The 26,090-nt window shown below is 45.7% G+C and overlaps 1 protein-coding gene across 1 annotated transcript in view; it reads right to left on the reverse strand.

Annotated features, from left to right (window-relative positions):
* LOC140426923 (glutamate receptor ionotropic, delta-2-like) overlaps window positions 1-26,090 on the reverse strand; it is a 758,287-nt gene that overhangs the window by 390,210 nt on the left and 341,987 nt on the right. Inside the window, exons 4-5 of the mRNA XM_072512211.1 lie at window positions 23,045-23,329; window positions 21,309-21,514 (exon numbers count right to left, since the gene is read on the reverse strand). Of these exons, the coding sequence (XP_072368312.1) occupies window positions 21,309-21,514; window positions 23,045-23,329 (491 nt within the window). The remainder of the gene's footprint in view (window positions 1-21,308; window positions 21,515-23,044; window positions 23,330-26,090) is intronic.

The following is a 26,090-nucleotide window of genomic DNA, read 5'->3' on the forward strand; positions in this document are numbered from 1 at the left end:
ACTGCTGTTTGTCATGTTTATAAATGATCTGGAGGAGGGCGTAGAAGGATGGGTGAGTAAATTTGCAGCGACACTAAAGTCGGTGGAGTTGTGGTCAATGCGGAAGGATGTTACAAGTTACAGAGGGACATAGATAAGCTGCAGCGCTGGGCTGAGAGGTGGCAAATGGAGTTAAATGCAGAAAAGTGTGAGGTGATTCATTTTGGAAGGAATATCAGGGAGACAGAGTATTGGGATAATGGTAAGATTCTTGGCAGTGTGGATGAGCAGAGAGATCTCGGTGTCCATGTACATAGATCCCTGAAAGTTGCCACTCAGTTTGAGAGAGTTGTTAAGAAGGCGTACGGTGTGTTAGCTTTTATTGGTAGAGCGATTGAGTTTCGGAGCCATGAAGTCATGTTGCAGCTGTACAAAACTCTGGTGCGGCCGCATTTGGAGTATTGCGTGCAATTCTGGTCGCCGCATTATAGGAAGGATGTGGAAGCATTGGAAAGGGTGCAGAGGAGACTTACCAGAATGTTGCCTGGTATGGAGGGAAGATCTTATGATGAAAGGCTGAGGGACTTGAGGCTGCTATCGTTAGAGAGAAGAAGGTTAAGAGGTGACTTAATTGAGGCATACAAGATGATCAGAGGATTGGATAGGGTAGACAGTGAGAGCCTTTTTCCTCGGATGGGGATGTCTAGCACGAGGGGACATAGCTTTAAATTGAGGGGAATTAGATATAGGACAGATGTCAGAGGTAGGTTCTTTACTCAGAGAGTAGTAAGGCCGTGGAATGCCCTGCCTGCAACGGTAGTGGACTTGCCAACACTAAGGGCATTCAAATGGCCATTGGATAGACATATGGACGATAAGGGAATAGTATCGATGGGCTTTAGAGTGGTTTCACATGTCGGCGCAACATCGAGGGCCAAAGGGCCTGTACTGCGCTGTAATGTTCCATGTTCTAAGCCCTTGGGTACTCGTTAAGTGGACCAATTAATGTTTGATACCAGTGACGGTCTCGCTGGGTCGAGTGTTGCGATGTTCACTGCAGTCTCCGCTCGCTCCCACACGAAAAAACGTTTTCATTAAATTGCACCCATAATCATGGTCAATGCGAGGGACGGTTTTGTTGTGGCATTTACAGCTGATTTGCTTGTTCGTAAACCCCCTAATATAATCTTTATTATTCTCACAAGTAGGCTTACATTAACACTGCAATGAAGATATTGTGAAAAGCCCCTAGTCTCCACATTCTGACACTTGTTCGGGTACACTGAGGAAGAATTCAGAATGTCCAATTGACCTAACAGCACGTCTTTTGGGACTTGTGAGAGGTAACCAGAGCACCCGAAGGAAACCCACGTAGACACGGGGAGAACGTGCAGATTCCGCACTGACCCAAGCCAGGAATCGAACCTGGGACCCTGGCACTGTGAAGCAACAGCGCTAACCACTGTGCTACCGGGCCGCCCATCAATATTTTTATCAGCACCAATGAGCGCATAAGAGTATTACCAGAAATGATATATGTTTCAATATGCAGTTTTATTATATTATTCTCTAGTTAATTTTTCCATTTCTCCATATGTCTTCCTGTCTTCCCAGATCTAACTTTGATTTTTCTCTGGACTGTTGCTTCTTATTGTCACACGATTTCTCTCCAGATTTACCACTGTTCCACAAGGGGGTACTATTGTTACATCCTTAGGTTACACTATTGTGTAAGCAGATATTAGGTGAAGTGAATGAGCCAACTCTGACATGCAAATTAAATAGGATAGACTAGGAGCTTGACTGACATCAATGAAACGAAGATTAAATCCACAGCAACCCGAATTTGCAACATAAACATTACTCAAATCTCGATTACTCTCTCAAATTTTTCTTGCCCTTTATATATTTTGCTAATTTTATCTCAAGTTCTTTGTCTCTCATTTCCATTTAATAGCTTTCTCTATTCTTTGCCATTTGTTCCAGCATACATTTCTTAAAATATCTGACCTGTTGGAAAAACAAGGGGAGCAATTTACTGGCCATGTCCCACCGGAATCGGGACGGGACATGGCCGATAGATCCTGCAAGAGGCTTCTTCTGGGTTCCTGGTGGTCATTACGCCACACAAAACGTCATGATCTGCAGAGTTATGTCAGCCAGAAGCAGATCTAACCGCCACTCGGTATCTACCGGCCTCGCCAAGGAGACCCCAGCCGGGCGTCGTTTAGCACTGGTTGCCACAAACGGGGTCCAGGCGGAATATCACCTTGGTTGGGGGGGGGGGGGGGGCTCCAGGCAGGAGTGCCCTGCCCATATGAAGTGAGGTGCAGGGGGGTGGTTGAGGACCTCTTAACAGGCGAGTTGGGTGTTGGGAGGTCAGGGGGTTTCGTCGAGTAGGTGGCATCGAGTGATCGGGAGGACATTTAAAAATGGCACCCCGATCTCTTCCTGCACTGACGAGCGGGACTCCTCAGTGCAGGAAATGCGATTGAGTGCAGCCTCGGCGGGACGTTCCCTGCTGAAACCAGAAGAAAAGGTGGCGTTAGATAGCGGAATTGTTGCTGATGCTACAAGCACTGGGAATGACCCCTCAAATCCCACACAGAACGGGCATTTTTTGTTAGATCGCGCCCAAGATTTCTTTCAGGTTTTGAGTTTGGTGAAGTCTCGTCAATGAAACACAATCTTAATTGCACTTTTATTTCCCTTGCCAGACCACACTTTTAGCACACTTTTCAAATTCTGGTCACTCATTTCACATCGGCTACGGGCCATGTGGTGGAAAATGGAATTAGAATAGATAGATGCTTGATGGCGACGCAGACATGGCAGGCTGAAGGGCCTCTTTCTACGCTGTAAAATTCTGACTCCTTACACTAATCAATGGCTTTGTTTGATGGTTTGTCTGCCAATTAAACCAGGCAAAAGGTCTCTGGCAGGATTCTCTGTTCCTGAGAATAAAGGCACGATCTTCGCAAAAGGGAACAAAGTCCCCAAGTGAGTGCATTTAGCCACGTGTTTCCCAGCACTCGCAGTGTCAAGAAACACATGCGACTCGCTTTGAATAAGGGGCCTGAACGGAAAACACACAGAGCCCTGTTTTTTTTCAATGGGGAGCTCCGTTCGCAGAGCTCCGAGTCCCCAAAAAGAATCCCCGACATCCCCACCAGCCCAAACTCAACATGGGAGAGTCCCCCGGCATCCCCCTTCACCCACACTGGGCAACCCCAGCCCGATTGCGAGCGCGCAAAAAAACCCAGCTGGGCACCTAATACCTTGGTAGTGCCCCTACAAGCTGGCAGTGCCACCTGGGCACCTTGGCAGTGCCAGGCTGGCACCCAGGTGGCACTGCCATAGTGCCAGGCTGGCACCAGCAGTGCCAGGGCACCACCCTACCCAAAGATCATGAGGCTGGGGGGGTATTCGATCCCCTTGGAAACCCAAACGAGTGCCATTCCATCTGGTCCCTGTTTGTGGGGACCAGTACCAAACGGCACTTGCCCAATGTCCCCGAGGCAAAGGAATTGAATCCCGAAGCCTCAGGCACATCAGGAATCTGCACATGAGAGTAAGGCTCATTGCCTTGCTCTAATATGCAGATTTGCTAAAAACTGATCCCGCCCATTGTGGGCGGGATACCCCTTGCAACGGCTCGCGAGATTGTGTTAAATCTCATGAGGGGTTGCGAGCCAGGTAGATCCCGGGAGCAGGGTCTCCCGGCTTTCACTGGCCACGCTGCACCATGGCGAATTTGGCTGGAGGATCGCGCCCCAAGTGTTGACGCCAGGCCAGGATTCGTGGATCTCCACGACAGCAAGACTGGCGCCGCACCTGGTCCGATTCCGCGACCGTGGAGGGGCTAGCCTCGTGACCTTTGGGTTGGGTGGTGCCCTGGCACTGCTGCCACGTGGATCATAATTGATTCCAATGAGAAACGGTGCGAGATTCATCGGGTCCATGATTAACATTTGAGAGATTGACAAGCTGCAGCCACATATACAAATTACAATCTCCTCACACACTTGTCCCAGCCAACAAGATGGCACTGGTTACACTGGAGCACATTGCCGCAGCCTACAAGGCAGTCATGCATCCAGCTTATGGGTCGGCTTGGGCCAGAGGGCATCTAGGTGGATGCCTTGGGGGGAATACCCTAATGACCTGTGGCCTTAGGTTCACAGTGGACAGTCAGCCTTGTTGCCTGTGGCAATCTCAACTGCATGACTGCCTTGTAGGCTGCGGCAATGTGCTCCATGCCAGTCCACCCCAACGCCACAGCCCACCCCCTGGTAATGCCCCCCAACCAGCGGCACGGCTTTCAGAAAACTATGGGGATGTTGGAAACTTTCCGTACCCCCTCTCTCCCCCTCAGCCACGTTGCCTGTTTCACAATTTTTAAAAGCACAAGTGAACCTCGCCATCAGGAATTTGCCCCAGTGGAGGCGGAGTAATGCGGATGTTCCGAAAAATACCAGGTCAGGCCCATTAATGATATGCCAACGGTGTTTACTGTACATGTGTTCTGGAACGCATTGAAGCTGCTATCGAGGCACCGGAGAATTGCGATTTGGCATGAAACCGGCATCCGCCACGATTTTGGCATATTCTCCGCCCAATCGCGTTTCTCGATTCCGACGTTGACCGATGGAGAATTCTGCCTCTATTCTTTTTTTTTACCTTACTGCAATCTGCTTTTTTAACTCGGAGAAATATTTTTGCTTTTGGATTTTCTTATTCCTTTTCTATTCTTACACCAACTGTCCTTTCTAAACATCTCCATAGGTTAGATTAATTTACTTACACACATTTCTTCTTTGTCCAGAACAAGCTCAAGAAATACTTCTGCCATTGGTGAAGTAGCAAAATTCTGACTGAACACGGCCCAAAAAAAACCAACTGTTTTTCCTGCAAACATTTTATAAACCTGGGGCGAAATTCTCCCCCAACGGCGCGATGTCCGCCGACTGGCGTCAAACACGGCGCCAATCAGACGGGCATCGCGCCGGCCCAAAGGTGCTGAATGCTCCGCATCTTTGGCGGCCTAGCCCCAACATTGAGGGGCTAGGCCGACGCCGGAGGGATTTCCGCCCCACCAGCTGGCGGAAATGGCGTTTGTTGCCCCGCCAGCTGGCGCGGAAATGTGGCGCATGCGCGGGAGCGTCAGCGGCCGCTGACAGTTTCCCGCGCATGCGCAGTGGGGAGAGTCTCTTCCGCCTCCGCCATGGTGGAGGCCGTAGCGGAGGCGGAAGGGAAAGAGTGCCCCCAGGGCACAGGCCTGCCCGCGGATCGGTGGGCCCCGATCGCGGGCCAGGCCACCGTGGGGGCACCCCCCGGGGTCAGATCGCCCCGCGCCCCCCCCCCCCCCCCAGGACCCCGGAGCCCGCCCACGCCGCCTGGTCCTGCCGGTAAATACCAGGTTTGATTTACGCCGGCGGGACAGGCAATTTCTGGGCGGGACTTTGGCCCATCCGGGCCGGAGAATCCAGCGGGGGGTCCCGCCAACCGGCGCGGCCCAATTCCCGCCCCCGCCCAATCTCCGGGAGCGGAGACTTCGGCGGGGGCGGCATTCACGGCGGCCTACGGCCATTCTCCGACCCGGCGGGGGGTCGGAGAATGACGCCCCTTAATCTGTTAAAGATAATTGTGATCTGTTGCAATCATAACTACCATCAATATACATCTCAAATTTGTTTTACAATTTCATTTTCATCACTCAGCTTTTTATGTAATAGTGTGACTGATCCTAAATTCTGTTCAGAAATTCTGACTGGATTACCTCAATTGAAATCCTAATTATCCTTTATCAGGGATTCCCTTTGGCCAAGTGTTCCTGATGGTCAATTGAGGATAATTATTGTTACGATTGGAAATTTTCCCAGATAGGCATCTGTTTGATTCCTCTCTTCATAAAGGCGAACAGATCTCGAGATCAGGGGAAGAAAATGAAAACATGCTGAACTTTATTTCTCTTTTGTCTGTTATATTTCAAAAGGTGGCTTAGATTTCGTTTGTTGATATTTCACACAAAATTAGATGGATGTTTCTCAACATGAGCTGTTTCTCGCCTTAATTGTTTTTCCTTCTCCCTGAAGACATTGCCTATTGCTGAGGCATAGTTCCAACCTCTTGTACCTCACTCCACTGAATATTTTTCACATGATAAGCCAAGACTGTGAAAGCTAACAAAGAGGATTCACACCAAAGTCCCCACTCTGTCCTCATCCAACCTCAATACACATGCACTTTCCAGCAAGGAGCACTACAACAGTTCTTTCTCTGCTGATCCAGGAGTGCTGAGATTAACTGACTTTAATGGAAAAGAAAATGAGATGATATATAAACTGGTGTAAAATCAGAAAATGCTGGCTAACCTCAGCAGATCTGGCAGCATCTGTGGAGAGAGAACTATAATTAACATTTTGAGTCCATATGATCCTTCTGTGATGAATTATATACTTGGAGAGAGGGGTAGGGCAGAATGGAAAGTCAGTCATAGCTCGAGCTAAGGAGAGATTGACAAATATTTCTTTGGGCATAAAACAAGTGGTGCCATTAGAGACTGAAGAGTGTCACTGTTGACAGGATGTGTTAACAGGAGAACAGAGGTCAGTGTTCAGTGGGAGCAAATCTGAACAACAAGGGACAGTGGTCATGTGGGGGAGGGGTGGGGTTGTGTTGGGACAAGGCAGGGAAACCGAACAACAGAAAACAAAAGGGGGAGGGGTGGGGAGTGAGTCAAGATGGAGGGGAAAGTCTAAAGTTGTTGAACTCAATGTTGAATGTAGGAGACTGTAATGGGCCTAATCAGAAGATGAGGCGCAGCTCTTCCAGTTTGTGTTGGGCATCACTGGGACATTGCAGCTGGTCGAGACTGGACATGTGGACATGAAAGCAAGATGCTGAGTTGAAATGGCAAGCAACTTGGAGGTTCGGGTCATGCTTGTGGACTGAGTGAAGGTGTTCCACAAAGCTCCCCATTGCAGAGGATACTGCATTGATCCTTTGATTGCGGAGGCTGGTGCGGTGAAAAGTGAGAACAAGAGGGACCATGTCATGGTCCTGAGATGTGGAGATGCTGGCGTTGGACTGGGGTGAGCACAGTACGAAGTCTTACAACACCAGGTTAAAGTCCAACAGGTTTGTTTCGATGTCACTAGCTTTCGGAGCGCTGCTCCTTCCTCAGGTGAATGAAGAGGTCTGTTCCAGAAACACATATATAGACAAATTCAAAGATGCCAAACAATGCTAGGAATGCGAGCATTAGCAGGTGATTAAATCTTTACAGATCCAGAGATGGGGTAACCCCAGGTTAAAGAGGTGTGAATTGTATCAAGCCAGGACAGTTGGTAGGATTTCGCAGGCCAGATGGTGGGGGATGAATGTAATGCAACATGAATCCCAGGTCCCGGTTGGTCCTGAGAGGGAGGGTTGAGGGCATTCAGAGGATCATCCTCCCCCATTTCTGCCAACTCCAGCATGATGTCACCACTAAACACATAATCTTCTCACTCCCCCTTCCCCCCTCAACATTCCACAGGGGCCACTCCCTCTGTGACACCATGGTCCACTCCTCAATCATTCTTTCCCACGGCATCTTCCCATACAATTGCAGAAGGTATAACACCTGCCCCATTACCTCCTCCCTCCTCACCTGCCCCCTGACCTCCTCCCTCCTCACTGTCCAAGGGTCCAAACACTCCTTTCAGATGGAGCAACATTTCATTTGCACCTTCTACAATTTGGTCCGCTGTATTTGCTGCTTCCAATGCAGTCTCCACTACATTGGGGAGACTAAACGCAGATTGGGTGACTGCTTTGCGGAACACCTTTGCTCTGTTCACAAGGATGGCCCCAACTGCCTGGTCGCTTGCCATTTGAACTCAGCATCTTGCTCTCATGCTCACATGTCCATCCTCGGCCTGCTGTAATACATACATAGATACATAGAGCCTACAGTGCAGAAGGAGGCCACTCGGCCCATCAAGTCCGCACCGACCCACTTAAGCCCTCACTTCCACCCTATCCCCATAACCCACGAACCCCTCCTAACCTTTTTGGCCCCTAAGGGCAATTTAGCACAGCCAATCCACCTAACTTTGCACGTCTTTGGACGCTGGCAGGAAAGCAGAGCACCCGGAGGAAACCCACGCAGACAAGGGGAGATCGTACAGACTCCACACAGACAGTGGCCCAGCGGGGAATCAAACCTGCGACCCTGTGCTACCGTGCTGCCCAGTGCTCCAGTGAAGCCCAAAGCAAACTAGAGGAACAGCACCTCATCTTCCAATTAGGTACGCTACAGCCTTCAGGACAACAACTATAGACTATGAATTTGCCCCACCATCTTGACACCCCCCCTCTTTTGTTTCCTGTACAGTTCCTTGACTTGTCCCAACACAACCCCACATAGCCACTGCCCCTTGTTGTTCAGTTTTGCTCCTACTGAGCATTACCCTCTGTTCTCCTATTCACACATTCTGCAATATTATGTTTGTCAATCTCTCTTTATCTCCAACCTATCACTGACTTTTCATTCTGCCTGACCCTCCTCTCCAAGTTTATCATTTGTCATATTTCTGCCCCTCTTCAGTTCTGTAGAAGGGTCAAAGGGACTTGAAACATTAAATCTATTTCTCCCCACACATGCTGCCAGACTAGCTGAGTTTGTCCAATGTTTTCTTTTCAGGGGCGAAATTCTCCGACCCGCCCCGCCACATTTCTGCCCCGACCGGCTGGCGGGAGTCTCCGTAACACCGGCCAGTCAATGGGGTTTCCCATTGTGGGGCAGCCCCACGCCGTCGGGAAACCCCCGGGCACGGCAAAACGGAGACTCCCGCCGGCGGAGAATGACGCCCCAGATTTCAGGGGGGGGGATTCTCCGACCACCTGCCGGGTCGGAGAATCGCGGGGGGGGCGGCGTGAATCCCGTCCCCAGCGGCCGCCGAATTCTCCGGCGCCAGAGATTCAGCGGGGGCGGGAGTCGTCCCGCGCCGGTTGGCGCCCCCCCCCCCCCCGGCGATTCCCCGGCACGCAATGGGCCGAAGTCCCGCTGCTGTCATGCCAGTCCCGCCGCCAGGAATTAAATCACCTTTCTTACCGGCGGAACAGACGGCGCGGGCGGGCTCCGGGGTCCTGGAGGGGGCGTGGGGCTATCTGGCCCCGGGGGGGTGCCCCCACGGTGGCCTGGCCCGCGATCGGGGCCCACCGATCTGCGGGCGGGCCTGTGCCGTGGGGGCACTCTTTTCCGTCCGCCTCGGCCATAGCTTCGGCCATGGCCGATGCGGAAGTGACCCCCCCCCTCCGCCCAGGGATGACGTCAGCAGTCGCTGACACTCCCGCACACGCGCGGACTTCCGTTGGCTGGCGGAGTCCCGGCTGGTGTGGCACCAAAGGCGTTTCCCGCCGGCCGGCGACACGCTAACCACTCCGGCGCGGGGCTAGCCCCTCAAGGTGAGGGCTTGGCCCCTAAAGCTGCGGAGAAATCCGCACCTTTGGGACGGCCCAACGCCGCAGTGGTTCCCGCCACTCCATCCCGCCGGGACCCCCCGCCCCGCAGGGTAGGGGAGAATCCCGGCCCAGATTTCTAGTATCCACAGTATTTTGCTTTGGTTTGCAAATAAACTGGTTACCAATTCACTAATGCCAATTTTACACTCTCATCGAAGATGGCCCCTCTCTATTATCTTGGATCATTGTGGCTCTCATGTTTTTTGATGACACTCATGATTGAATCCCAACTTTCACATGATTGTCAACTTCTTCAAAGAACAAAGAACAAAGAAATGTACAGCACAGGAACAGGCCCTTCTTCCCTCCAAGCCCGTGCCGACCATACTGCCCGACTAAACTACAATCTTCTACACTTCCTGGGTCCGTATCCTTCTATTCCCATCCTATTCATATATTTGTCAAGATGCCCCTTAAATGTCCCTATCGTCCCTGCTTCCACTACCTCCTCCGGTAGTGAGTTCCAGGCACCCACTACCCTCTGCGTAAAAAACTTGCCTCGTACATCTACTCTAAACTTTGCCCCTCTCACCTTAAACCTATGCCCCCTAGTAATTGACCCCTCTACCCTGGGGAAAAGCCTCTGACTATCCACTCTGTCTCTTGCCCCTCATAATTTTGTATACCTCTATCAGGTCGCCCCTCAACCTCCTTCGTTCCAGTGAGAACAAACCGAGTTTATTCAATCGCTCCTCATAGCTTATGCCCTCCATACCAGGCAACATTCTGGTAAATCTCTTCTGCACCCTCTCTAAAGCCTCCACATCCTTCTGGTAGTGTGGCGACCAGAATTGAACACTATACTCCAAGTGTGGCCTAACTAAGGTTCTATACAGCTGCAACATGACTTGCCAATTCTTATACTCAATGCCCCAGCCAATGAAGGCAAGCATGCCGTATGCCTTCTTGACTACCTTCTCCACCTGTGTTGCCCCTTTCAATGACCTGTGGACCTGTACTCCTAGATCTCTTTGACTTTCAATACTCTTGAGGGTTCTACCATTCACTGTATATTCCCTACCTGCATTAGCCCTTCCAAAATGCATTACCTCACATTTGTCCGGATTAAACTCCATCTGCCATCTCTCCGCCCAAGTCTCCAGACAATCTAAATCCTGCTGTATCCTCTGACAGTCCTCATCGCTATCCGCAATTCCACCAACCTTTGTGTCGTCTGCAAACTTACTAAACTTCCTTGAAACCAAAGTAGTCACTGATGACAAAGACCATTTGTCCCTTATAATTCACCAATCCAGAAAGATCCTATCGTTCCACACTCCATTTCTGGATCCAATTCTTTCTTTAAAATTTCAGGTTTTCACATCCACTTGTCTTTCTGGAAGCCTAATCAATATCTCAAGCCCAGATTGTGTAAAGAATTCTATGATATCATCCTCAGATTCACATTAGGAAAATGTAAATTATGTCCATTTTGCTACTCTCACTGAAAGTACTCTTAATTAAAGTCAGGGGTTGGTTTAGCACAGTGGGCTAAACAGCTGGCATGCACAACAAGGCCAGCAGCGCGGGTTCAATTCTCGTACCGGCCTCCCCGAACAGGCGCTGGAGTGTGGCGACTAGGGGCTTTTCACAGTAACTTCATTAAAGCCTACTTGTGCCAATAAGCGATTATTATTAATATTTGAGTTTTACCTTTTTCAGGAACTTAACTATCTTTTATACAATCATGCTGTCAGCACGCCTTTCCACGATTAAATGTTTCTTGCATGTTTCCTCAACTTAGATCGCTGAAATTAGGAATCTACATTGTAGATTTTTTCTGAACTGTGTTAGGAAAGTAAAGGTCATTTTAAGGGCTTTATATATGTATTGGTAAACATTAGAAATAATGTAAAGTTTTAAGTGGGTTTAATTTAATGCTTCTGTACCTGGAAGGGCAAATCCTATAGCTGATGAATGTGTGGGGGTTGGTTCAGTTCCAACTGTGTTTCTATTATGCTTAAAAAGGGGTTAGCATGAAAAATAAATAAAAGGCATAAGCATGTGAGTGTTGCTTAGCAACTAGGGCCTTGTAAGGTAGAGAAGCTTTGAAGTTTTTGTTTGGCTAATTTAATTGCAGTTGGAGATAGGTAGTGAGAGATAAGGTGGCTCTCACAGCTCTGTTAGAAGCAGTTGGTTTTGGAAAGCTGAAGAGAGAACATCTCTCAGCCTTGCTAGAAGAAAACCCATATGGAGTAATGGTTAAGAAAACAAATGCTGGAAATCTAAAGTCCAGCTAGTTAAGGAATCGAGAGAAATGAAGAGAAGTTTCCAAGAAGTCTGGAGTTAATGGAACAGAGGAAACTAGGAACCAGAACTGATTACTCTCCAATAAAGTCACAGAGAGTTGAAAAGGCATTGCATCGTGAGAGGCCTGAAAGATATCTCCAGTAGTGCTCAGGTTTGTGAGAAATTACTACAGTTTGGGAGACATTGTTTGAAATAATTGTGAAAATCGGTAACTGGACCTTAAAGTTTGTGTGAAAGGCTAAGACAAAGGAAACCTGAAGGGAGAAGTGTAAAAGCTGAAAGTGAAACCTTAATGGAATCAGAAGAGGGAAAGCATAATTTAAAAGAAGATTTGAAAGTGACTTTTGAAAGCAGGATTTGAAATCACTCATGTGGAAGCTGGAGTTCAGTGAGACAAGGTGGTTCATAGTATAAGAATCGTTTGGTGGGATTTTGAGAAGAAATCCACAGACATTCACTTTGATTCAGAGAGGAGTGTCTCTTACCACAGTCACCTTGTGTGCTTAAAAGGGACTTTGTGTGTTAATGAGACCATTGTAGCTCAAGATATACATCATAATCTGTGTTCATCTTAAAATATGTGTGTATTTGTTAAGCTAATGGGGGAATAAAGGAGTATTGTACAATAGTCCAACTTTTCATGTTTAATCATTTTTTAGCTTGTTGTTCCAACTAATTTGCAGCCTGTGACTCTGTTCCTCCATGTTTTATTTTTAAAAAGTAAAAGTTATCGCCTTTTGAGCCAGTGTTGCATTCTGGAATCATCCTGTCCAGTTAAAACATCAATTGGGATTGTAACAACTGGCTCCAGCATTTTAATGTCGCAATGACCAAATCAGGACATCATGCTCAAAGCATGATTCACTAGACAACTCTCGATAACCTGCTCAGGAGAATGAATAACAAACCCTATTTAGTATTTAATTGTAGACACTGGAAAATTGTGTTCCTCCTCAAGATCATACATTCAGTTTTTGAAATTAGTGACCCATCGTCACTCCTACACGAATGTTTGGAGTCAGTGGATTAGTCCATATTCAAGAACTCAGTGGCCAATGTAACTGAGTATGCCACCTTCGTCACAGACTTCATCAGCAAGTATGTAGAAGATTGCATGCCAAAGAAGGTAGTACGTACATTCTCCAACCAGAAATCATGGGTTTAACCAGGAGATTCACTCCCTACTGAAGGTCAGGTCTGAGGGGTTCAAGACAAGCGACCCTGACCTATACAGGAAACCTAGGTACAACCTCTGCAAACCCATCAGGGATTCCAAGAGAAAATACCAGACTAAGCTAGAGCCACAGGCTAACAACATGAGCTCTCTTTGGTTGCAGCAAGACTTAAACAATATAACGGGCTACAATCAAAGCCGAGTAGAATCTCTGGCAACAGCGCATCCTTCGTCAATGAACTCACTGCATTCTATGTTCATTTCAAGCAGGAAATTAACAAACCATTTTCAACTGCCCCAACAGCCTCGGACACACACTACCTACTGTCACATCCTCCGAAGTCAGATCGGCCTTCTTGAAAGTGAATCCTCGGAAAGTAACGGGTTCTGACGGAGTCCCTGGTTGTGCACTCAGATCCTGCGTGGACGAACTGGAGGATGGATTCTCGGATCTCTTCAACTGCTCCCTTCTCCGTTCCGAGGTTCCCACGGCTTCAAGAAGACCACCATCATACTGGTACCAAAGAAGAACCAGGCAACATGCCTCAATGACCACCGTCCGATGGCCTTGACGTCTATCATTCCGAAGTGCTTCAAGAGGTTGATCTTGAGACACATCAACTCCATTCTCCCAGAATGCCTTGATCCACTGCAATTCGCATACCACTACATCCCAGTTCACAGCTGACGCTATCTCCCTGGCCCTACACTTCTCCCTGGAGCATCTCGACATCAAGGTCTCCTATGTCAGAGCCCTAATCATGGACTACAGTTCCGCCTTCAACATCATAATCCCAGTCAAGCTCATGTCAAAACTCCAAAACATCGGACTTAGCTCCTCCCTCTGCAATTGGATCCTCAGCTTCCTGACCCATAGACCACTATCAATAAGGATAAACAAAAACATCTCCTTCACGATAGTCCTCAATACGGGTCTCCGCAAGATTGCATACCTAGCCCCCTGCTTTATTCCCTATACACACACGACTGTGTGGCATAATCTGGCTCCAAATCCATCGACGAGTTTTCTGATGACACGAACGTAGTGGGTCGGATCTCGAACAACGATGATTCAGAGTACAGGAGGTAGATAGAGAACCTAGTGGAATGGTGTAATGACAGAAACGGGGCAGCACGGTAGCATTGTGGATAGCACAACTGCTTCACAGCTCCAGGGTCCCAGGTTCGATTCCGGCTTGGGTCACTGTCTGTGTGGAGTCTGCACATCCTCCCTGTGTGGCGTGGGTTTCCTCCGGGTGCTCCGGTTCCCTCCCACAGTCCAAAGATGTGCAGGTTAGGTGGATTGGCCATGATAAATTGCCCTTAGTGTCCAAAATTGCCCTTAGTGTTGGGTGGGGTTACTGGGTTATGGGGATGGGGTGGAGGCATTGACCTTGGGGAGGGTGCTCTTTCCAAGAGCTGGTGCAGACTCGATGGGCCGAATGGCCTCCTTCTGCATTGTAAATTCTATGAGAATAAATCTCTCCCTCAATGTCAGCAAAACAAATAAGCTGGTCATTGATTTCAGGAAGCAAAGTGTCTTACACACCCCTGTCTGCATCAATGGCATCAAGGTGGAAATGGTTGAGAGTTTCAAATTCCTAGGTGTGCACATTATCAAAATCTGTCCTGGTCCACCCATGTCACTGCTTCGAACAAGAAAGCACAACAGCGCCTATACTTCCTCGGGAAACTAAGGAAGAAAGATAGATAGTTTTTTGACGAATAAAGGAATAAAGGGTTATGGTGTTCGGGTAGGAATATAGAGCTGAGTCCACAAAAGATCAGCCATCGTCTCATTGAATGGCGGAGCAGGCTCGAAGGGCCAGATGGCCTACTCCTGCTCCTAGTTCTTATGTTCTTAATTCCAGCATGTCCACATTGACTCATCAATTTTTACAGATGCACCATAGAAAGCATCCTATCTGGCTGCATCACAGCCTGGTATGGCAACTGTGTGGCCCAAGACCGTAAGGAACTACAGAGGGTTGTGAACATAGCCCAGTCCATTACATGAACTCGCCTCCCATCCATTGACTCTGTCTACACCTCCAGCTATCTTGGGAAAGCGGGCAGCATAATCAAAGACCCCTCTCACCCGAGTTATTCTCTTTTCCAACCTCTTCCATCGGGCAGGAGATACAAAAGTCTGCGAACACACGCTAACAGATTCAAAAACAGCTTCTTCCCCGCTGTTACCATTCTCCTGAATGACCCTCTTATGGAATGAACTGATCTCTCCACACACCTACTCTGCTGAGTAGTACTACACTCATATGCTTTACCCGATGTCTGTATCTGTGTTACCTCGATACACGTGACAATAAACCCAAATCCAAAGTTTAAAATATGACTTATTAAAAAAATTAACAGGAAAATAATCAAGTTGTGATAGAATAGTATTATACTTAGAATTGAAATCTTTTATCTAACTTCAAACAGACCACTAACAGATTGCTGTTTAATCAGGCGAAATAAGACATCTGCGATGCCGACGTGTTTCACACAGCTTTTCTCGCCTGCTCCAACACTGTGCAATTTGGGGAAAATTCCACCCCCATTCTTTTCCATCTCTTTCAGGAAAATCAACCTTTTACTTTAAGGTCTTCAAAGAGCCTCTTTGTTGATCTGAAATTTCATATGGACATACAAATTAGGTGCAGGAGTAAGCCATTTTGACTACGTACAACCTGTATCCATCGCAAGGTCTATGTGTGTTTGATTCTGTCTTAAGCTGAAGGAAGGTAATTCTGCAGCTCTATTATCAGAATCGGCTTGTATCAAGACTTTGGCAAAAGCTAGCTTTTAAGCTCAATCACCTGGACTTTCCATTCAATTGTGATGGTCTCTTCGACACAATTTGGGCAAAATTGGAAGAACCTGCTCAAGAGATCATGGTATTTTAAGTACAATATGCATTTGGTGCAACTCGCATCCCGTTGATCTTTTGCATTTGTTTTAAAAACATTGCATCGGAAGCAGATTCTGCCCACAAAGTTGGCCTCATCCATAAGGTTAATTGAACATCACTTGAAATTTCTGCTAATTGAGTTCATTTGCAGGAGTTCAAGGACACATGTTGTAAAAGCTTTTAAATCTGAGGTTAATTTTCATTTCGTAAGAAAGTAACTAATGCATTCTAACATAATTAGAAAATAGATTGATATGTTTTCTTATAAATGAATTTAATTTTAGGTTACTCAGATGACAGAGAGATACAGATCAAACTACTTATTTTGGAGAGGAAAGGATAGGGAAGGGTGGCAGAGTAGCACTGTGGTTAGCACTGTCGCTTCACAGCGCCAGGGACCCAGGTTCAATTCCGGGCTTGGGTCACTGTCTGTGCGGAGTCTGCACGTTCTCCCTATGTCTGCATGGGTTTCCTCTGGGTGCTCCGGTTTCCTCCCAAAAGTCCCGAAAGACATGCTTGTTAGGTGAATTGAACATTCTGAATTCTCCCTCAGTGTACCTGAACAGGCGCCGGAGTGTGGTGACTAGGGGATTTTCACAGTAACTTCATTGCAGTTTTAATGTAAGCCTACCTGTGACAATAATAAAGATTATTATTATTATTACCTTTTAATCCAACTTCCTTAAACCAACTCTTAGATGTATGAATGATTTTTTTTAAAGCAATATTTAACAAAGTAAGTTTTAATATCATGTTCAATTGCGCTGGTTCCTGGCAGATTTTATATCTGAAGATATGCAGCTGAGATTGAGCGAAATGCAGAGGGAAAAAAATACACTTTTCAAGCTGGGTGCAATTTCAGTTGCAATTTGTCATGGCACCCAAAGCAGAAACTCTAACCGATTACATACAATGACTGAATTTTGAAGGGATAGACAACAAAATAAAATATTGACAAGAATACATCAAATTTTTCATAGCCCCAAGCAACTGTCTGAATAATGTTCATAGAATTTGTCTGAATTCTTGAGTATTGGCTAACATATTCAAAGGCTGGGATGTTTTTGCTGCTAAACTCTGAGCAATCAAAGGGTGTCCATATCTCATGTGGATTGACTGATCACTTTTTTAAAAGACACACTAAGCAATCTCATGAAGTTGGCTGCGATTGACATGGGTTCCTTTGGAGACATCATAAAATGTGTTTCTCATTCTGTTCACATGCTTGAAGATAGAATGCACTGCAATGATGAGTTGATTCACTGTAGCCATTAATGGCATATGTATGGCATGAAAAACAGCCACATGCAGCAGATAAGCTTGACATAAAATTTGAAGCAAATGTCAATTATAATTTACCTTCACATTGTGGGAAAACTTTGTGCAGTAAACAAACAAATCTGAATTTACAGTTGCCATTACCTTAACATACATTATTGTAATATTTCCACTGCTTACTTGCAAGCACTGCAAATATGTCACTATTTGTGGAACTAATGCAAACCAGATCTGTTAATACAAGTGCAGGTTTCTCTTGTATCATATGTAAATAAAATTATTATTATTGACCACCTGGAAAAATTAGGCCAGTTACTGAAACATTAAGGACAGGAATGATATCATTCTTTCATGTTTCAGTCAGTGCCTGACCATTATGTTTCTGGTGAGGCTGTAATCACTGAAAATATTTATTATGGCTAATTTAATTATCCTGACAAAATGATGAGTCTTATTTTCTGACCTGCTGAGTATAGGGAATGGCGAATCTTATTACAAAACTATGCTTGTCATATTTTGTCCTGATAACCACAAGAATGCTGCATTCACAATCTATCATTTCCTGCTGTCCTCAGCACCTTACATAACTCTTTCTGCATACATCCTTATTTAAATGGTCAACATGAACTTCAACGTCAGTAAATTTAATGTGTTAACATTTTGCAGTTGGCTTGCCTTGGGTAGAGGGCAGTTAAAACGGAGAGTGGGGCTTACCAGTGTGTTTCCACTTGATCAGGCTAAATATAATTTTACAATGAGCTTCTGTCCTCATATCTGTGTCATCACTAAAACCACCTATTTGCGAAACAGTTCCTGACTTAGCCTGTTTCAGCTCACCTGCTGCTCAAATCCCCATTCATGCCTTTGATACCTCTAGATTTGACAAGTCAAATGCACTTCTAACTGATCATCCACATTCCACCCTCCCTAAACTTGAGGCTTTCCAAAACTCCATGGTCATAGAACATAGAGCATAGAACATAGAACATTACAGCGCAGTACAGGCTCTTCGGCCCTCGATGTTGTGCCGACCTGTGAAACCACTCTAAAGCCCATCTACACTATTCCCTTATTGTCCATATGTCTATCCAATGACCATTTGAATATCCTTAGTGTTGGGCATACCACGCCCTTACTACTCTCTGAGTAAAGAACCTACCTCTGACATCTGTCTTATATCTATCTCCCCTCAATTTAAAGGTATGTCCCCTCGTGCTAGACATCACCATCCAAGGAAAAAGGCTCTCACTGTCCACCCTATCCAATCCTCTGATCATCTTGTATGCCTCAATTAAGTCACCTCTTAACCTTCTTCTCTCTAACGAAAACAGCCTCAAGTCCCTCAGCCTTTCCTCATAAGATTTTCCCTCCATACCAGGCAACATTCTGGTAAATCTCCTTTGCACCCTTTCCAATGCTTCCACATCCTTCCTATAATGCGGCGACCAGAATTGCACGCAATACTCCAAATGCAGCCGCACCAGAGTGTTGTATAGCTGCAACATGACCTCATGGCTCCTAAACTCAATCCCTCTACCAATAAAAGCTAACACACCGTACGCCTTCTTAACAACCCTCTCAACCTGGGTGGCAACTTTCAGGGATCTATGTACATGGACACCGAGATCTCTCTGCTCATCCACACTGCCAAGAATCTTACCATTAGCCCAGTACTCTGTCTTCCTGTTATTCCTTCCAAAATGAATCACCTCACACTTTTCTGCATTAAACTCCATTTGCCACCTCTCAGCCCAGCGCTGCAGCTTATCTATCTCCCTCTGGAACTTGTAACAGCCTTCCGCACTGTCCACAACTCCACCGACTTTAGTGTCGCTGCAAATTTACTCACCCATCCTTCTACGCCCTCCTCCAGGTCATTTATAAAAATGACAAACAGCAGTGGCCCCAAAACAGATCCTTGTGGTACACCACTAGTAACTGGACTCCAGTCTGAACATTTCCCATCAACCACCACCCTTTGTCTTCTTCCAGCTAGCCAATTTCTGATCCAAACTGCAAAATCACCCTGAATCCCATGCCTCCGTATTTTCTGCAGTAGCCTACCATGGGGAACCTTATCAAACGCTTTACTGAAATCCATATACACCACATCAACTGCTTTACCCTCATCCACCTGTTTGGTCACCTTCTCAAAGAACTCTATAAGGTTTGGGAGGCACGACCTACCCTTCACAAAACCTTGTTGACTATCTCTAATCAAATTATTCCTTTCCAGGTGATTATACATCCTATCTCTTCTAAACCTTTCCACGATTTTTCCCACAACAGAAGTAAGGCTCAGTGGTCTATAGTTACCGGGGTTATCTCTACTCCCCTTCTTGAACAAGGGGACAACATTTGCTATCCTCCAGTCTTCTGGCACTATTCCTGTAGACAAAGATGACTTAAAGATCAAGGCCAAAGGCTCAGCAATCTCCTCCCTAGCTTCCCAGAGAATCCTAGGATAAATTCCATCCGGCCCAGGGGACTTATCTATTTTCACACTTTCCAGAATTGCTAACACCTCCTCCTTATGAACCTCAAGCCCTTCTAGTCTAGTAGCCTGAATCTCAGTATTCTCCTCGACAACATTGTCTTTTTCCTGTGTGAATACTGACAAAAAATATTCATTTAGCACCTCTCCTATCTCCTCGGACTCCAAGCACAACTTCCCACTACTGTCCTTGACTGGCCCTACTCTTACCCTAGTCATTCTTTTATTCCTGACATATCTATAGAAAGCTTTAGGATTATCCTTGATCCTACCTGCCAAAGACTTCTCATGTCCCCTCCTGGCTCTTCTTAGCTCTCTCTTTAGGTCCTTCCTAGCTAACTTGTAACTCTCGAGCGCCCGAACTGAACCTTCATGTCTCATCTTTACATAAGTCTCCTTCTTCCTCTTGACAAGTGTTTCGAATGCTTTAGTAAACCACCGTTCCCTCACTCGACCACTTCCTCCCTGCCTGACAGGTACATACTTATCGAGGACACGCAGTAGCTGTTTCTTGAACAAGCTCCGCATTTCCATTGTGCCCATCCCCTGCAGTTTTCCTCTCCATCCGATGTATCCTAAGTCTTGCCTCATCGCATTATAATTGCCTTTCCCCCAGATATAATTCATGCCCTGCGGTATATACCTATCCCTTTCCATCACTAAAGTAAACGTAATCGAATTGTGGTCACTATCACCAAAGGGCTCTCCTACCTCCAAATCTAACACCTGTCCTGGTTCATTACCCAGTACCAAATCCAATATGGCCTCGCCTCTCATTGGCCTATCTACATACTGTGTCAGGAAACCCTCCTGCACACATTGGACAAAAAGGGACCCATCTAATGTACTCGAACTATAGCGTTTCCACTCAATATTTGGAAAGTTAAAGTCCCCCATAACAACTACCCTGTTGCTTTCGCTCCTATCCAGAATCATCTTTGCAATCCTCTCCTCTTCATCTCTGGAACTTTTCGGAGGCCATTGGTCAGTGCCTTAACTCACAGTAAGTCTCTTTCCAATGTCATCCCAGTGCTTGCTGACATACACTGGCCCCTGGTCAAACAACATCTTGATTTTCAAATGTTCATCCTTGTTTTCATACATCTCTGTGGCCTCATCCCTCCCTATCGCCGTAACCTCCACCAGCCCTCCAACCTTCCAAGACATCGACGCTCCTTTAATTTCTTGCACTTCCCTGATTTTAGTTGTTCCACCTCTGGGGGCGAGGGGACGTGCTTTCACTTGTCTAGGCCTTAAATCACTGGAATGTCCTCCCTGTACCATTCTGACTCTCTAACTTGCTTTCCACCTTTAAGACACTCCTTAAAATCTACCTCTTGGACCAAGTTTGGCCATCTGACAGAATAACTCCTCATGTGGCTCGGTGTCACACTTTGTCTTCTAATACTCCAGTGATGCCCGTTGGAATGCTCATTACATTAAAGGTGGCAAGTAATTATAAGTTGCAGGAAGAAAAACAGTAAAACTTGGAAAATTACCAGCACTTGTCCAAATTGGAATTCCACGTGCAAAGGATCAGTTTGGACCAGTACCCGTCACTTCCAAAGTTTTCCTGGGTTTTATTTTCCACTCTGGGTATACTGATGCTCATGGGCCTGCTTGTTTGTGTGTGTGTTTTTTTTAAACCAGACTTTGCTACTTCTGTTTCAGATTTTAGTGTGTATAATCATCAAATATATGAAATTCATTACCTCACTAATGAAGGTCTTTGCTGTACGTGGATTAAGGAAAAGTAAGGCTCTTCGAAGCATGTCTCGGAAACGGCTCAGCTCATCGAACCCAAGAGTGGAGAAAAGGCCCGTGAACATGCTGCTTATGCTGGCCTCAACCTTTTGGAGTGAAACCTCTATTCCCTGTTGACCAGCTTGGCTCAAAAATTCTTGAATCCCACGAATATCTGTTCAAATGTTCAAAACATTAAGTATGAGAATTTAGCACTTTGATTATTGTATACCAGAGGAAAGAAATATACAGTTGCCCTATTAACTGCTTTAAGTCCATGATGCACATAATGATTTCAAATATCCATTGTTCAAATCTCAAAATAAAAGACAAAAACAGAAAATACTGGACAATTTCAGCAGGTCGGACAGCATCTGAGGAGAGAGAAGGAAGCTGACATTTCGAGTCTGGATGACTCTTTGTCAAAGCTTTGCAATATTATGATACCAGAAATGTAAGCCAACAAATCAGAGCTCAGCGGTGATAATCACAACTTGGTGCTTTAACAAACAGCAATGCCCCCAGTAAGAAACCAATTGGATATCCAGATGTGTTGACTGGGAATTTGAAAGCTATGACTACAAACAAAATGATGGTAAACATCACATGCAGCAGTTACTGGCAGCAAATATCAACTCACAATTGCATTCTCCACTCAAGAATCTGCACAATGGGGGATTTTGTTTTCTCTGTAAGCCACTTAGTGCATTGCTTAACATGTTTGTGCTAAATTGCAGCCTCTGTCATGTAATTGCAGTTGTTAACGCATTTAAAACAAATTAGCTAGCAAGTGCATTAAAATAGCACAGACAAAAATTTTATGTCAACGTATCAGCCAGATGCTTAAGGGAGCACCCAAAAGAAATAAAAGTCACAGAAATAAACTTGGGAAGAGATAATCAGCTGGGTAATTGTCATCGCAAAATGACCACTTGCTAAAATCTTATTTTCAGCTACCAGGAGAGAAAGCTACTTTAAGGATAGGCAAAGGATCATCACAGTAAATCAGGTAAGCTTCCTTCATCTCTTGACTTTTATAAAATGTTGGCTACCTCACATTATTGTAGAATAATACTCTTCACCCTGTGTTTAATCTGCCCATACTGAATGCAGCAAATGATTACGACAGATGCTGAATGCAATGGTACAATCTGATATAAATGAAGCTGTGGGAAGTTTAAGCATGATAAAGCCTGTATTGGCATGTTATGCACCTTTAGTGTTGTATTACCAGTTATTGCTACTCCCACCTCTATCCATCATACGACTCTCGATCTAATGATTTCCTTGATTGCTTAGACAAATCAAAATTTCTGTGCCGCAGATGCTGGAAATGAATAAGACCATGTCCCTTCAAATTCACAGATCAATGCAAGTTCTTACCATAAAAACAATGTGAAATCTTTCAATCTGACAGGCTGTACGTTTCATTTATTTTCCCCTTTGTCTTAGGCACAGCCATGTTCTAAATATCCTTTTGCACCAATTATGTGAACTGATGTGTTTAGCTTCTCTTTGGGTAGAATGGTAAAAACACATGAATACTGTTTTCATCCCATGCAAAACATGGCCATTTTGATTTTGTTCATATTGGTCATATATTTTTCAGTAAAAAACTATTTGTTTTACATAGTATTGAAGCCATACAATCTGGGACAGTTATTTGTACTTGACAATTAAAAGGAAAACCAGGCTTTGTTATTACCATATGCATCATCGTAGAAGATCATGAACTTCTGCCAGGAAAATTCTGTGATTACTTTAAGAATGACTTCATTGAAGTAATCAGGAGGACGGAGAGAAAGCGTGTAATCACTGTTTCGAGCATTCCTTGCTATAGAACACTGAGAACGTGGAGTTCCAGCTGGTGTGCGCTGAATGTAGAGGTGAGGAATATTCATTCCATCTGCAAAGGACTGCAGTGAAGCTGATGGTGCACAGCTAGTGGAGCTAACAAGAGCCAAAATCCCTTGTGCCACAAGGTCACAGGCTGAAAAATAAAGACATTTTATATTAATCAATAACAAACAGCAGCAATCACTTATTTACTGGCGTTAACAACAGCTGACATATCAATGTATTTCACAAAGGTTGAAAAAAAAGGATGATGGGACATAGGAGAAGGAGCAATTGGGAGGGGGGGGCGGGGTGGGGGGGAGAATCTTGTATCAGGGAAGGGAAGTGGGAGAACATGGGGGCTTACAAACTGAATTCCAGACGATGGGATCGCAACTGTTGAGAGCACAACTGCCAATGGTGGAAAGAAGGGAAGGAGGGGACAGAAGAGGATGGACTCTGAAGATCAGAGAGAATTGGTACAGTGTAAGATCCTTGAATAAGGCAAAGCTGCTGGAGAAATAGGGGAATACACCAAGGTGTGACTTGCAATGAGGAAATAAGAAATTTACAAATGGGCATACATATAGATTAGGTGAGTGGACCAAAAGGTGGAGTTTAACATGGATAAGTGTGAAGTTATCCATTTTGGTCAGAAAAATGGAAAGGCAATTTAGTATTTAAATGGAGAGAAACATCTGAGTGCTTTGGTGCAGAGGGATTTGGGTGTCCCAAGCATGAATCACAGAAAACTAGCATGCAGGTACAGTAGGTAACAGGGAAGTCAAATGCAATTTTGTTCTTCATAGCTAAAGGAATAGAGTTTTAAAGTAGGGAAGTGTTTATACAACTGTACAAGGCATTGGTGAGATTTCCCACAACTTTGCACCGATCACCACCACCAACACCATTGTCTTATCCTGGAGATGCACCTTTGTATGAGCTGGATGTCCTCTGGGACACCCTATAATACATTGCTGACCATGATGAGCTGAGTCTCGATGCCATTTGGGGTGGATAGCTCATTTAATTTATCAAGAAAGTAATGGAACGTGTCACTCTCAGTGCTATTCAAAGGCATTTGCTTAGCAACAAACCTGCTCACCAATACTCAGTTCGGACTGCCACTCAGTCCCTGGCCTTATTAATGCCTTGATCCAAAGAACTGGACACCCGAGGCAAAATCGAGTGACAGCCCTGTCATGATATTCAGGTAAACATCATGGTGCAAACATACATACATACTGATGGACAGATCAACGGACCAATCAATACACACACAACACCACAGCCAATCACAGGCAAGAGCATACACACTATAAAACGGGGAACACGACACTTCCCGCTCATTCCAGCAGGAGACAGCTCAGAGCACAGAGCTCACAGCAAGCCACTCAGACATCCACCATGTGCTGAGTGCCACTACAAGATAGTGTTAGGGATAGGTCCACAGATTCAAGGGTAATGAACGAACTACAGTAACCAGTTTACCATTGTAAATATTGTTAGTAATAAAACTGAGTTGTACCATCCGCAACCGTGTTGGTTCGTCTGTGTAGCAGAGCACCCAACACGACAAGCCCTTGACATTAAGGCAGCATTTGACTGAGTGTGGAATCAAGGAGCCCGAGCACAATTGAAGACAATGAGAATTGGGTGAGGGCATAGAGGGGGACAGGGTTTGAGGAGGGGGGGGCGGATTCTCCACTACTTGGGAGACATATCTAGCATAAAGGAAGGTAGTTGAACTTGTTGAAAGCCAGTCATCTCAGCTCTAGGACACCATTGCAGGAGTTTCTCAAGATGTAATCTTAGGCCAAGCCACCTTCAGCTGCTTCATCAATGCTTCATCAATCTATGATAAGGTCAGAAGCGGAGATTCAGTATTCAGTACCATCTGCAACTCCTCCGTTATTAAGGCAGTCCATGCCTGCATGCAGCAAGATCTGGACAACATTCACCCTTGGGCTGCAAATTGGCAAATTACCATTCATGCCACACCTGCCACACAATGATCATGACCACCAGGAGGCAATCTCACCATCTCCCCTTGACAGTCAACAGCTGTACCTCCTGTTATCAACATCCTGATGGCTTTTTGCTGGACACCAGGATGCAAAATGGAGGAGCCATATAAATACTGAGTGCAAGAGCAAGTCAGGGGCTGGGAATCTATGAAGAGTAATTCCCCTTCATCATCTACAAGGCACAAGTAAGAAGTGTAATGGAATACCTCTCCAGGATGTGTGCATCTCCAACAATACCCAAGAAACTCGACAATATCTAGGACAAAGCAGCTTGTTCGATCAGCACCCCATCTATCCCTCTACCATCAGTGCATACTGGCAGCGGTGTGTACCATGTACAATATGCACTGCAACAAAAAGCTTCCTTCAACCGAACCTTCAAAACCAATGACCCCTAATGTCAAGAAGGTTAAGGGCAGGGGATGACTGGAATACCTCCGCCTGCAATTTCCCTTTCAAGTCACACACCATCTTGACTTAGAACTATATTCCTGTTCCTCCACTGACTTTGCATAAAAATCCTGGAACGCTCTTGGGTGTACCTACATCAGATGGATTGCAATAGTTCAAGAAGGCAGCTCTCCACCAACTTCATGGGGTAATTAGGGATGGGCCTTACCAGAGGCGCTTACAACCCAGGAGTGAACATAAAAAGGGGGGTAGTAGCTGGGTGGCTAATCATTTGTGAGACCTGTATTTACTTGAAAGCTAACTTTTCACTATTGTTGCTAATGCATTACAACTGTACCATAGAAAAAAACTTTCATTTACGTAGTGCCTTTCATGATGTCAGAACATCCCAAGATGCAGTGCAGCCAATTAGCTCCTTTTGAAGTCTAATCACTGTTGCGATGTCAGAAATGAGACAGCTAATCTGAGCACACAAAG

This window comes from Scyliorhinus torazame, chromosome 7, assembly GCF_047496885.1.
Source record: "Scyliorhinus torazame isolate Kashiwa2021f chromosome 7, sScyTor2.1, whole genome shotgun sequence".
Lineage (NCBI taxonomy): Eukaryota > Metazoa > Chordata > Chondrichthyes > Carcharhiniformes > Scyliorhinidae > Scyliorhinus > Scyliorhinus torazame.